General features: G+C 42.7%; 1 protein-coding gene across 5 annotated transcripts in view; it reads left to right on the top strand.

Moving 5' to 3' along the window:
* MAP7D2 (MAP7 domain containing 2) overlaps positions 1-14334 on the top strand; it is a 104739-nt gene that overhangs the window by 68242 nt on the left and 22163 nt on the right. For all 5 annotated transcript variants that reach the window (XM_081115417.1, XM_081115414.1, XM_081115416.1 and 2 more), the window contains 3 exons: positions 3321-3454; positions 9702-9970; positions 10492-10615. In XM_081115417.1, coding sequence (XP_080971543.1) covers positions 3321-3454; positions 9702-9970; positions 10492-10615 — 527 coding nt within the window. The remainder of the gene's footprint in view (positions 1-3320; positions 3455-9701; positions 9971-10491; positions 10616-14334) is intronic.

Genomic DNA, 14334 nt, shown 5'->3' with positions numbered 1-14334 from the left:
GCAGTCATCTGAAAGCTTGGCTGGGGCTCTTCCAGGCTGCCTCAATCACATGGCTGTTGGCTGGAGGCCTCAGTTCCTTACGATGGGGACCTCGCCATAGAGCCACTTGAGTGTCCAAATGACAAGGCACTTGGCCTCTCCCAGAGCAAGAGATCTGAGAGACAGAGCGTTTATGTATCACATCTATGCATCAGCCTCAGAAGTTTCACATCATCAGTTCTGCCACATTCTGTGCATTAAAAGCAAGTCACTGAGACCAGCCCACACTCAGGAGTATGGGAATTAAGCCCCATCTGTTGAAGGGAGAACACCCAATTATGTGTGCATTTATTTTAAAACCACCACATTACTGTACTACTGGGCATTTATTTTTATAACACCACATTTTTTTAAATCCAGGGTAGCCCTAAGGTTTTCACATGAGAAGTGAATGTTTCAGACCCTTGGTTTTTATAGTAGGGTATATTTCTGTGGAGGGGGGCCTATGAATGTGGTTGTGAGGACCAAATAAGGATTTGCTACAGAAAAGTGTGATGGAGAAGGGAACCACCCTTGCAGAGCACCCACTGTGGGCCAGGCACCGAGGCACATGCCTCTAGCCTCCTGTAGAGGGAGACCATGGGGAAGATATAGAGGGGTGGGTAGGGTCACAGGGTCCACAGCTCACTGTCTTTTTATAAATTTACTAGAGGCCTGGTGTATGAAAATTCATGCACTGGAGGGGGGGTGTCCCTCAGCCCGGCCTGCCCCCTCTCACAGTCCAGGAGCCCTCAGGGGCAGGAGGTGATCAGGGGAAGGCGACGCCCCATCACACCTCTACTGCTGCTGCTGCCAACAGCGCAAGCCTTGGCCGGCCCTGGTTACCTGAGCCTCTGGCAGCCCTGGGCGGCTGGGCAGCCACCATCCAAGGCTTGCCTGCACCTTGGGCTAGCCCTGGGTGGCTGGGCAGCTGCCATCTGAGGCTTGCCTGTGCCTCAGGCTGGCCCTGGGAGGCTTGGGGCTGAGGGGACTAGGGGACTCCAGAGGCAGGCACACAGAGCGGCCAGGCCCACCTGGGTTGGCCTTGCCATACGCCTGCCACCCTGGTGGGGCTGAGGGGACTGGGTGCTGCCATCTGTGGCTATAGGCACCACCATCTTTGAGGGCGTGGCAGTCAGCATATTCCCTCCTTATTGGCTGTGGGTGCCGCCATCTTTGAGGGCAGGGAAGTCAATTAGCATATCCCCTCCTTATTGACTGTGGGCACCACCATCTTTGTGATGGTGTGAGGGTTAATTAGCATATTCCCTCTTTATTAGATAGGACTAGAGGCCTGGTGCATGAAATCTGTACATGGGTAGTGTCCCTAGGCCTGGCCAGCGATCAGGGCCGATTGGGGCCTTCCGGCTGCTAGCCGGGGCCTCCCTTCATTTTGTGCTGCCCCCTGGTGGTCAGTGCACATCATAGATAGTGATCAAACTCCCAGTCTCCTGGTCAAACTCCTGAGGGGACACTTTGCATATTAGCTTTTATATATACAGATTTTTATTGTGGAAACTATTACATATGTCCCTTTTTTAAAATCCCATTCACCTCCTCTACCCTGGACCTGCCCCACCCCCAAGGTCTTCACCACACTATTGTCTATGTCCATGGGTTATGCATATCCTATATAATATCCTAGATAATAAAAGGCTAATATGTAAATCAACCAAACAACAGAACAACTGGTTGCTATGATGCACACGACTACCAGGGAGCAGACGCTTAATGCACGAGCTGTCCCCTGGTGGTCAGTGCGCTCCCACAGGGGGAGCACCACTTAGCCAGAAGCTGGGCTCATGGCCTAAGTTGGCAGTCAGACATCCCCCAAGGGCTCCCGGACTGCGAGAGGGCGCAGGCTGGGCTGAGGGACCCTCCCCGAGTGCACGAATTTCATGCACTGGGTCTCTAGTATCCATATAAGTTCCTTGGTTAATCTCTATCCACCCACCTTCCTTCTGAGATTTGTCAATCTCTTCCATGTGTCTGTGTCTCTGGATCTATTTTGCTCATTAGATTCCACATATGAGTGAGATCATGTGATATTTGTCTTTCTCTGACTGACTTACTTCACTTAGCATAGTACTCTCCAGGTCCCTCCATGCTATCTCAAAGGATAAGAGATCCTTCTTTTTTACAACTGCATAGTATTCCATGGTGTAAGAGTGTACCACAGTTTGTGGGAGCCTGCCAGCTCTTTGGCACCATTGCATTTTTTACCAGTCTCTGTGCGGTCTCCACTTTCCATCCTTGGTTTTGAGAGTTCTCTCCAGCTATTCTTTAGTTGGTTATTCAGGGTGGTTTTTCTATATTTTAGTTGTAATTTCAGTTTGATTCTGGAAGAATGTCATTGTAGCTTTCACTTAAACCACCGCCCCCCGCCCTTTAAAATATATTTTTATTCATTTCAGAGAGGAAGGGAGAGGGAGAGAGAGATAGAAACATCAATGATGAGAGAGAATCATTGATTGGCTGCCTCTTTCATGCCCCCTACTGGGGATGGAGCCCAAAACCTGGCATATGCCCTTGACCAGAATCGAAACCAAGACCTTTCAGTCCAGAGGCTGATGCTCTATCTATTGAGCCAAACCAGCTAGGGCTGCCCCCCTTTTTAAAAATTCCTCACCTGAGGACATGGAGAGAGAGAGAGAGAGAGAGAGAGAGAGAGAGAGAGAGAGAGAGAGAGGAAACAGAAACATTGATTGTTTGCTTCCTGCCCGTGCTCTGACCGGGGATCAAACCCACAACCTTTTGGTGTATTAGAAGACACTCCAACCAACTAAGTCACCTGGCCAGGGTCACAATTCACCATTTTGTGTTATAATCACACCTGAAACTTTTCCTAATGATTGTAGATCTTTATATACAGGAGTGGGCAAAAGTAGGTTTACAATTCTGAGTATGTAAAACAGTATATTTTATTATGCATTTATTAATTATTATATTTATTTGTATTATTTGTTTTATTATTATTATTACTTTATATCCCTACTTATGATTTATCTTTTAGGTAATGATGGCTGGTAATTTCACCTACTTTTAACCTACTTTGTCCTATATCCAGGACCATCATATGGTTCTGTTAACTCTTCTCAAGAAAACAAGGAGAAAGAAATCTTTGCATTTTGAGGCTGAATTTATTTTTGACTAAATCACCTAACTATAATGAGCTCATGGTGCTTCTCTGCAAATACTCCCATTGTGTCCTTCTGAAAGGAAGTTGTGCATCGCTTCCATCTGGGGTATTTTTAGAAACTGCAGTTGTGGGTCATGGCTGTCCTATTCTATGTCCCCTACAGATGGAGATGGAGAAGATGAAGAGGGATTCACAAGCAACACCTTCTTTGTCAGACACGAGCGTTGTGTCCTCTGTGAAAAAATACAATACTCCTGTAAACTCTCCTAACAGGTCACCTTCTCCCGGGGCATGCAGGTAAGCATCTTTCGCCTTTGTCACAGTCAGAAGGTTAAACCAGTTGGGTGAGGCTCTGTGCAGTGCAGGGTGTGTATCCTTCTCCCCACAAGGCATAGAAGGCCCTAAGAGGTGAGCAGGAGGAATGCTGAACTGTGACTTACCTCCTTCACTCTTTGAGTATCTTCTGGAGAAATGATGGGCTCTTTTTTTAATATACTTTTATTGATTTCAGAGAGCAATGGAGAGGGAAAGAGATGATAGATGGATGGATGGATGGATAGATAGATAGATAGATAGATAGGAGCATCAATGATGAGAGAGAATCATTTATTGGCTGCCTCCTGCAAGCCCCACATGGGGGATTGAGCCCACAACCCAGGCAGGTGACCTTGGCCAGAATCTAGCCCGGGACCTTTCAGTCCATAGGCCGGTGCTCTATCCATTGAGCCAAACCGGCCGGGGTGGGAAACAATGGGCTAAGGGGTCTTGTTGCTTGGTAGATATGGGACTCTTAGTTACCAAGATGAGCCATTCAGCATTTTCTCTTTAGGCCCATTAATTCCATTCTGCTTTTCTAGCATTTTCCTTTCTCTTTCAGCTGCATCTGGAGTGAAGTGATTACATTTCGCTCATGAGTCTTTCATTAAAAGACGCAATAACAACTTACCAGCCACCGTTAGTAGTATGGTTATTTCTAACAAAGCCGTTATATGTGTTTTTTTAAAAAATTGGGTAAATTCACCATGAAACTATGTAAATGAAAAACAAATTTACATTGTATGACTTTGTATTAAGTCATTAAAATATTTTACTGATAGTAATTGATAAGAATGACTCAGTAACTCAGTCCAGCAGTTGAATGGAAACATCTTCAGTGGTACTGAGAAATATGATTTTAATTTGGGAAAATAGGAAATTCTTTATATAGAAAGAATCATATAAAACTTATTTTTAAAAAATATATTTATTGATTTCAGAGAGGAAGGGGGAAGGAGAGAAAGATAGAAACATCAATGATGAGAGAGAATCATTGATCGGCTGCCTCCTGCACACCCCCTACTGGGGATTGAGCCCGCAACCCAGGCATGTGCTCTTGGCCAGAATCGAACCCAGGACCCTTCAGCCCACAGACTGATGCTCTATCCACTGAGCCAAGCTGGCTAGGGCTAAACTCATTTTTAATGCATCAGTTTGGCTCAGAGAACATAAGCTAAAACACAAATTTAATGAACACTTGGGAATTTCTTAAAAATATTTCAAGGTGACAGGAGCTCTTATTTCTAATTTGTTACTTTCTAACAGAGGCTTTTTCACTGTTATTATTTTGCTATGTTTTTATAGACTTCTAATTCCTGCTATTGTTGTATCCATCTTCCACAAGGAAAAGCCTTCTATAGCTCATTGCTAAATTCATAGCATCTTGGTTTGTTAATTTTTTAAGTCCATTGCATCCTTTCTGTTCTTTTATTGCCTGCCTTTGGTTATGATATTTTGCTCTCTTGCAAACTACATCCAATAGGTGGGCTGTAAGGTCCCCATTTGTCTTATTTCTGAGTCTTCCTTTCATATGTCAGAACTCTGGTGATAGTTTGGGACATTGACATTAGCAAAGAGAAAAGCCTGCTCACACTGAGGTTTTTCCAGATTTCCCCTGCCCTTTCTAGAATATTGACTCATGTCCTACATGGATAGTAGTTGACAAGTTTCATCATCATCATTGTAAATTTCACTAACGTGAACAAGGGATGTTGCCCTCTCTCTAGAGAGAGAATTCAATTTATGGAAGCAAACTATACTATACTATACAAACTATATTATATGGGTAGCCTTGTTTTAATAGGGTGAAATTGAAGACAACATAAATATTCTCAATAGAGAATTGCTAAATAAATTATGACGCATCCAAACAATGGAGTACTATACAGCCACAAAAAATTATGAAGAACAATATGTAATTACATGGAAAGATGATCAGGATATTGTGAGAAATGGTATGTGGAACATGGTTCCATTTTTATCAAGTACATATTTTCTATATTGATTAATATTTCCTTAAGATGGATTTTTAGACATAGGATTAATAAATTATTTTTAAAAGATCCATAGATATTTAATATACATATACCTGACCACATTAGTGAATGTATATAAGTGTATGCAATCAGTGGTTCTTGGACAGTGAGGTTTTTATCCTCCCCCTCTCTTTTTTGTCTTTCTATTTTCAAAATTATCTACAAAAATCAGATATTACTTTTGTATTATGAAAAAAGGAGGGGTATTTTTCTTACCTGTTTTACAAAAGAAGTATAAAGCTATGTTAAGGCTAATAAGAACAGGACTTGGCCTAAACGCAGAATCTTGGCAGGTGATGTTCTGGGAACCTGGCTCTCCAAGCCCCATTGAAGGTAGGGGTGCCACAATAGATATGACTCTGTCCTGTGGTCAGCAGGGAGCTGCACCATTTCTCTTCCTCCCCTGGACCCAGTGGGGATGTCAGGTACCACAGTAGGGGTCCGCCTCCCTGTCTCTGAATGCTTGTCTGCATTTCAGTTTTTTGTGCTATTGCTTTGAAGTTGTAAATCTTGAAGGTTGTGTTTCAGGAACGATTTTCTATTTTATTTTTTATTGAGATATAATTGACTAAAATAAAACAAGCAAACAAACAAAACAAAACAAAAAAACCAAGAAAACTATAATTGAGTATACAGCAGTGGAAAAGAATGGATGGAAGCTGCCTACAACCAGTGGGTGGATCTCAGGAACATAGTGTCGAACAGAAAAAAGGAAGTTGTAGAAGAATTTGAATAGATCGAGTTCTCAAATTACAAAACTAAGCACTGTTATTTTAAGAATATAAATGTGGTAAAATGAGTTTTAGTAAAAGAAAATGGCAAACATAAAATGCAAAGTGATGATGGCCTCTGAGTGAGGAGGGGAAAGCTATCAGGGAGGGGCACACAGGAGATTCTGGCATAATTACAATGTCTTTTTTTTTTTTTTTTTGGTTAATCCTCACCCTAGGATATTTTCTCCCATTGATTTTTAGAGAGAGAGAGAGAAGTGAGGGGGAGAGACAGAGAGAGGAAAACATTGATGTGAAAGAGGCACATCAATTGGTTGACTCCCACACGTACTCCAACTGGGGCCGGGGATTGAACCTGTGACCAAGGTATGTGCCCTTGACCTGAATTGAACCCGCAACCCTTCAGTCTGTGGGCCAATTCTCTAACCACTGAGCAACCGGCTAGGGCTGCAATATCCTTGTTTTGAACTAGTTTGTGGATGTATGGGCATTTGTTATATCACTCTTTACACCTTTTGTATTTTACAAATAGTCTTTTGCATACGCAATATTGAAGAAAGTCAATAAAAGAGAAGCACTTGATTTTTAAGATGGTGTCACACACAAAATAAACTCCAACTGAAGTGGTGTTTTCAAACTCTCCTCTGTGCAGACCAAGTATGTGATCTGTAAAGCACACTGGATATGGGCGTGGCTTTGGGCTTAGTTCCCTTGAACTCCCATCCAACACAGATGAGCTATGTGAAGAATGGCTCTGATAGCACATTATTCCCCTTCCAGATTTCAGATAAACTAAGCCACTTGTGGGTGGCTGTACATATTAATGGTATTGCTCTTTTCAGCGTTCAAGTTTATTTATTTATTTATTTATTTATTTATTTATTTATTTATTTATTTTATATTTTTATTGATTTCAGAGAGTAAGGGAAAGGGAGAGAAAGAAACATCAATGATGAAAGAGGACCATTGAGTGGCTGCCTCCTGCACAAACCCCCACTGGGGATTGAGCCCGCAACCCAGGCATGTGCCCTTGGCTGGAATTGAAACCGGGACCCTTCAGGCCGCAGGCCGATACTCCATCCACTGAACCAAACTGGCTAGGGCTCAAGTTTATTTTTATTGTTCCCATTATCGGGTACTTGCATGGGCTTTAGAAAACTAGCTTCAGCAACACTCTCAAAGATGTGGCTGAGCATAGCTTTCTTCTTGTAACCTAGAGAGAGGAAATTGAGTATGGCCCAGTGGATCGCCCCAACTTCTGTAGGTGTGCCCGTCCTCTCAGTTCTAACGTGTAAAATATTCTTCAGTGGTTTCAGGCTCTTAGAAGTATATTCTGTTCCTTTGGTCATTATGATAGGGAATGTTTCTGTTGTTCATTGCTGCTGTGAGAAACTATCAAAATTTAGTGGAATAAAACAAATAATCTGTTATTAATTCTCACAGCTCTTTGACTTAGGCTAACCAGAAGGTCTCTCTTTGGGTAATCTATCTGTGTGGGTTCTCTGTGGGTTGATTTTGGCTCACTGGGCAGTTTTCACTTGGAATCTTCCACACAGTTACACTCCAGTGTCAGCTGAGTTAACCTAGGGCTCAACTGAGCTGGAGGTCCAAGGTGGGCCATTCACCTGGCTGGCAGTTGATGCTGGCTTTGGCTGGAGCTCAGCAGGGGCTGTCAACCAGAATAGAATGCCCATATGTAGCCTCTCCATATGACTTGGGCATCTTACAGTATGGCAACTGAGTTCTAGGAGGGAGTATCCCCAAGAGTGGGTGTCTCCTAGGACAGGGAGTGGAAGCTGCCAGGCTATTTAAGGACTGTGCCCTGAATTGGAACAGCATTACTTCTCTGCTGTATTTTATTGTTCAAAACAGTCAGGCCAACCCAGGTTCAGTGGGATGTCGATAAAAACTCAAAATATCATGTGGGATGGGAGGAGCTATTATTATGGCCAGCTTTAGAAAACAGTCTGCTAAATAATCACTGTCAGAGATAGCTCATATCTGAGATCAGTTTTGTATTAGGAACCTAGCCTAGGTTAATTTCACTTTCTCATGCATTGGAAACAAAACATTTTGTTTGTCCATGTGAGGAAAAAAATTAAGACCAAGTTGTCTGAATGGCTCCCATTAAGTACCTCCCACTCAGAATCACAGCCTCACGGAAGGCTCTTGGAGCCAGCCTTTTCCTTTGGAGGTCGAGGACATTGAATCGATTATTAGCGGGCACCATTTCCATAGACTGCTCTGGAAGATGTGTGGCATGGTCATCCCTGACTACAGGTGAGTGTCTTCAGTAGGTCTGGGCTCCCTGCACTGGCAATTTCACTGTTGTTTTCTTTCTTTCTTTCTTTCTTTCTTTCTTTCTTTCTTTCTTTCTTTCTTTCTTTCTTTCCTTCTTTTTTTCTTTCTTTCAATTTATTGATTTTAGAGAGGAAGGGAGTGGGAGAGAAAGAGATAGAAAAATCAGTGATGAGAGAGAATCATTGATCAGCTGCCTCCTGCACTGGGGATCAAGCCTGCAACCCAGGCATGTGTCAGAAATTGAACTGTGACCTCTTGGTTCATAGGTCAATGCTCAACCAGAAGCATGCTGGCCGGGCTTCATTGTTTCCTACCTACTCATTGGGTCCTCCTGGTGATCAAATAGATCCTTATTAAATAGATGAAGCACTTAAAAATAAAACTCTATGAAAGCACAGTAAGTTCCCATGATGAATTTGTGTTTAATTTCTTTAATCAGCCAAGATACTTATTTCTAGGAAATTGGCAGGGGGATGAAATTACCAAACTTCGTGTGAGCAAAAGAACCTTGAAGACATTATGCTGAGCGAAATAAGCCAGATCAAAAGAATCATTCCTGCATGATTTCATTTCTGTGAGCTACCTGGAATAGTCAAATTTCTAGAGACAGAATGCAGAAGGGAGGAGTTTGCCAGGGGCTGGGGAGAGAGGAATGGGAAGTTAGTGTTTAATGGGAACAGAGTTCTGTGGGTGAATGGTGGTGGTGGTTTGCACCACAGTGTGAATGTACTTAATGTCACTGAATTGTATACTTACAAATGGTTAAGGTGGCAAATTTTGTGTTGCATGTATTTTGCTACAATGTCTATTGCCATAGTCTAATGCCAGATCCAGCTCTGGTGTCCATCTAAAAGAGGTGGTGGAAGAAAGCCTAACACTCCATCATTACATTGTCATCAAAGTTAAGTGACGTTAGGACATGGTGTCAACAACGTGGCTTCCAAAAATATTGTCACCTCCACCTGGGACATCTTATAGATAGTATATGTTCCTGTTAGGGTAATAGTGCGACAGGGACTTTTGAGTTTGTGCTAGTGAGCCTTACATTTGTTGTTCTTAGAAAATGAAATTGTTCAACTTTAGGGAACCAGCTGTTTTAGGATTGGAGAGTTCTGTGGTCAGGCACAGTAATTACCTTCTGGCATGGTTTTGGTCTTCCAGAGCCACTGCCAAAGGATTCCCACTGTCTCCAAAGAATGTGAAGGTGCCATATCCGGAGTCTCCTGTGCAGAACCGCTTAGCCACCTTTTCCGGCCAGGAAACACCCAAGAAGAAAGCAGACAAAGAGAAGAGCAACAAGGAACGGGAAGGGGCCCTGGCTCAGCAGGCAGCTGGCTCACTCAGGGTGGAAGCCTCAGAGAAGCGCCTGGTGGAGAAGCATGCCTCTGAGAAGAACGTGGCTGCAGGAGGGAAGGCCGAGAGCAGCGCAGGTGGGCCCTCCTTGCCCATGCCACTCCAGCCTTCGCTTTTCCAGCCTGTTTGTCCTTTGACCTGGTCCACGATCCACATGGGAGTCTCGTGTTTGGGGGAGAGAGGGAAGAGAGGGTCATCATATAGAAAACTGCACGTCCTGTGCTCTCGAGGCTTGCACGTTGCCCCTCAGTCCTGTCCCCTGCTGCATCGGGCCAGCATCAGCACGTCCCACAGAGAGGCTCTTCCTTTAGTCCTATAAGCTGCTGTGAAGGATGCAACGAGTTCACCCAGATGGGCGCAGGGATGGTGGCTGCTGTGGGACCTGCTAGTGACCTTATCTCTCCTCCTAGCCTTTCCACTGCTCTCCACTGTGAAATATATTCCAGTCATAGCCGCCCATTGCAGCATCTCTGCTCAGTGGCTAATTGTGCCAGTCCTGCGGCATTTCCCATCCCCCACTGGGTAGGATCTTCCCTTTCAAGTGGCAGCTGCTAAGTGAGTGTGATCAATTTCATTTCCCTTGATCCCTCTGGTGCAGCCTCAGGGAAGCCTATTGCAGGTACCACCAATGCAGGAGAGGCCGCAAAGATCCTGGCAGAAAAGAGACGCCAGGCCCGGCTGCAGAAGGAACAGGAGAGGCTGGAAAAGATGGAGCAAGACAGGTATGGGGGTACTCAGGGTTTGTTTTTTTTTAAATTTCTCTTTATTGCTGAAAGTATTACAGGTGTCCCCACTTTTTCTCCATTGACCCCCTCCACCCCACACCCACCCCCTCCCCAGGCCTTCACAACCCTATTGTCTGTGTCCATGGGTTATGCATATATGCATACAAGTTCTTTGGTTAATCTTTCCCCACCCACCCACCTCTGCCTTCCCTCTGAGATTTATCAGTCTGTTCCATGCTTCTATGTCTCTGGATTCATTTTGTTCATCAGTTTATTTTTTTCATTAGATTTCACATATGAGTGAGATCATGTGATACTTGTCTTTCTCTGACTGACTTATATATATATTTCTTTATTGATTTCAGAGAGGAAGGGAGAAGGAGAGAGAGAGAAACATCAGTGATGAGAGAGAATCATTGATTGGCTGCCTCCTACACACCCTCTACTGGGGATCGAGCCCACAACCCAGGCATGTGCCCTTGGCCGTAATCGAACCTGGGACCCTTCAGTTTACAGGCTGATGCTCTATCCACTGAGCCAAGCTGGCTAGGGCTGACTTGACTTATTTCACTTAGCATGATACTCTCCAGGTCTCTCCATGCTCTCTCAAAGGGTAAGAGATCCTTCTTTTTTATTGCTGCATAATATTCCATGATGTATATGTACCACAGCTTTTTAGTCACTCGTCTATTGATGGGCATTTGGGCTGTTTCCAGATCTTAGCTATTATAATTTGTGCTGCTATGAACATAGGGGTGCATATATTCTTTCTGATTGGATTTAGGATTTTTAGGATATACTCCTAGAAATGGGATCACTGGGTCAAATTGTAGTTCCATATTTAACTTTTTGAGGAAACTCCATTCTGTTTTCCATAATGGCTGTGCCAGTCTGCATTCCCACTAGCAGTGTCCCACTAGGTTCCCTTTTCTCCACATTGTCGCCAGAACTTGGCATTTGTTGATTTGTTGATGATAGCCATTCTGACGTGTCTGTGTGCATCTCTCTGATGATTACTGACTTTGAGCACTTTTTCATATGTCTCTTGGCCATTTGTATGTCCCCTTGGGAGAAGTGTCTATTTAGGTCCTTTGCCCATTTTTTAATTGGATTGTCTTCTTTTTTTTTTATTGCTTAAAGTATTACAAAGAGTATTACATATGTCTCCTTTTTTTCCCCCGCCCTTGACAATTCCCTGGCCTCCCCTACCCCCCAGTGTCTTATGTCCATTGATTATGTTTATATGCATGCATACAAGTCCTTTGGTTGATCTCTTACCCACCCCCCTCCTGCCCTCCCACCCTCCCCGGCCTTCCTGCTGTAGTTTGACAGTCTGTTGGAGGCAGCTCTGCCTCTGTATCTATTTTTGTTCATAAGTTTATAATGGTCTTTATTATCCAGAAATGAGTGAGATCATGTGGTATTTTCCCTTCATTGACTGGCTTATTTCACTTAGCATAATGCTCTCCAGTTCCATCCATGCTGTTGCAAATGGTAAGAGTTCCTTCTTTTTTACAGCAGCATAGTATTCCATCGTGTAGATGTACCACAGTTTTCTAATCCATTCATCTACAGATGGGCACTTAGGCTGTTTCCAGATCTTAGCTATGGTGAATTGTGCTGCTGTGAACATAGGGGTGCACATATCCTTTCTGATTGGTGTTTCTGGTTTCCTGGGATATATTCCTAGAAGTGGGATGACAGGGTCAAATGGGAGTTCCATTTGTAGTTTTTTGAGGAAACTCCATACTGTCTTCCATAGTGGCTGCACTAGTCTGCATTCCCATCAGCAGTGCACGAGGGTTCCTTTTTCTCCACATCCTCTCCAGCACTTGTTTGTTGATTTGTTGATGATAGCCCTTCTGACAGGTGTGAGATGGTACCTCACTGTTGTTTTGACTTGCATTTCTCGGGTGATTAGTGACTTTGAGCATGTTTTCATATTTCTTTTGGCTTTCTGAATGTCCCCTTTTGAAAAGTGTCTATTTAGGTCCTTTGCCCATTTTTTGATTGGATTGTTTATCTTCCTTTTGTTAAGTTGTATGAGTTCACTATAAATGTTGGAGATTAAACCCTTATCAGTGATAACATTGGCAAATATGTTCTCCCATGCAGTGGACTTTCTTGTGGTTTTGTTGGTGGTTTCTTTTGCTGTGCAGAAGCTTTTTATTTTGATGTAGTCTCATTTGTTTATTTTCTCTTTAGTTTCCAATGCCCTAGGACAGTGATGGCGAACCTTTTGAGCTTGGCGTGTCAGCATTTTGAAAAACCCTAACTTAACTCTGGTGTTGTGTCACATATAGAAATTTTTTGATATTTGCAACCATAGTGAAACAAACACTTATGTTTTTGATATTTATTTTATATATTTAAATGCCATTTAACAAAGAAAAATCAACCAAAAAATGAGTTCGTGTGTTACCTCTGACACGCGTGTCATAGGTTCGCCATCACTGCCCTAGGAGCTGTATCAGTGAAGAAATTGCTTCGGCATATGTCTGAGATTTTTGTTGCCTTTGGATTCCTCTAGTATTTTTATGGTTTCCCATCTTACATTTAAGTCCTTTATCCATTTTGAGTTTATTTTTGTGTATGGTGTAAGTTGGTGGTCTAGTTTCATTTTCTTGCATGTATCTGTCCAATTTTCCCAACACCATTTATTGAAGAGACTATCTTGGCTCCATTGTATGTTCTTGCCTCCTTTGTCAAATATTAATTGAGCGTATTGGTTGGGGTTGATTTCTGGGCTCTCTATTCTATTCCATTGATCTATATGTCTGTTCTTGTACCAGTACCAGGCAGTTTTGAGAACAGTGGCTTTGTAATACAGCTTGATATCTGGTATTGAGATCCCACCTACTTTGTTCTTTCTCAGGATCGCTGCAGCTATTCGGGGTCGTGTTTTATTCCAGATGAATTTTTGGAGAGTACGTTCTAGGTCTGTGAAATATGCCATTGGTATTTTAATGGGAAGTGCGTTAAATTTATAGATTGCTTTGGGCAGTATGGACATTTTAATGATGTTGATTCTACCAATCCATGAATATGGTATATTCTTCTACTTATTTATATCTTCCTCTATCTCTTTTCAATGTCTTGTAGTTTTCTGAGTAAAGGTCTTCTATCTCCTTTGTTAACTTTATTCCTAAGTATCTTAATTTTTTGTTGTTGTTGCAGTGGTAAACGGGATTGATTTTTTTCATTTCTCTTTCTGAGAGTTTAATATTGGTGTATAAAAATGCCATTGATTTCTGGGTGTTAATTTTGTTTCCTGCTACATTATCGCATTCATTTAAGTCCTGTAGTTTTTTTAAAATATATATATATTTTATTGATATTTTACAGAGAGGAAGGGAGAAGGAGAGGGACAGAGAGTTAGAAACATCGATGAAAGAGAAACATTGATTCAGCTGCTTCCTGCACACTCCCTACTGCGGTTGCCTTGACTGGAATTGAACCTGGGACCCTTCAGTCCACAGGCCGACATTCTATCCACTGAGCCAAACAGATTAGGGCAAGTCCTGTAGTTTTTTATGGAGTCTTTAGTGTTTTCTATGTATAATATCATGTCATCTGCGAAAAATGACAGTTTTAGTTCCTCCTTTCCAATTTGGATGCCTTTTACTTTTTCTTCCTTTTTTGATCACTGTGGCTAAGATATTCAGTGCTATGTTGAATAAGAGTGGTGAAAGTGGACATCCCTATCTTTTTCCTGT

This window comes from Myotis nattereri (assembly GCF_964212035.1).
Source record: "Myotis nattereri genome assembly, chromosome: X".
Taxonomy (NCBI): domain Eukaryota; kingdom Metazoa; phylum Chordata; class Mammalia; order Chiroptera; family Vespertilionidae; genus Myotis; species Myotis nattereri.
This window is presented reverse-complemented; position numbering and strand designations above follow the sequence as displayed.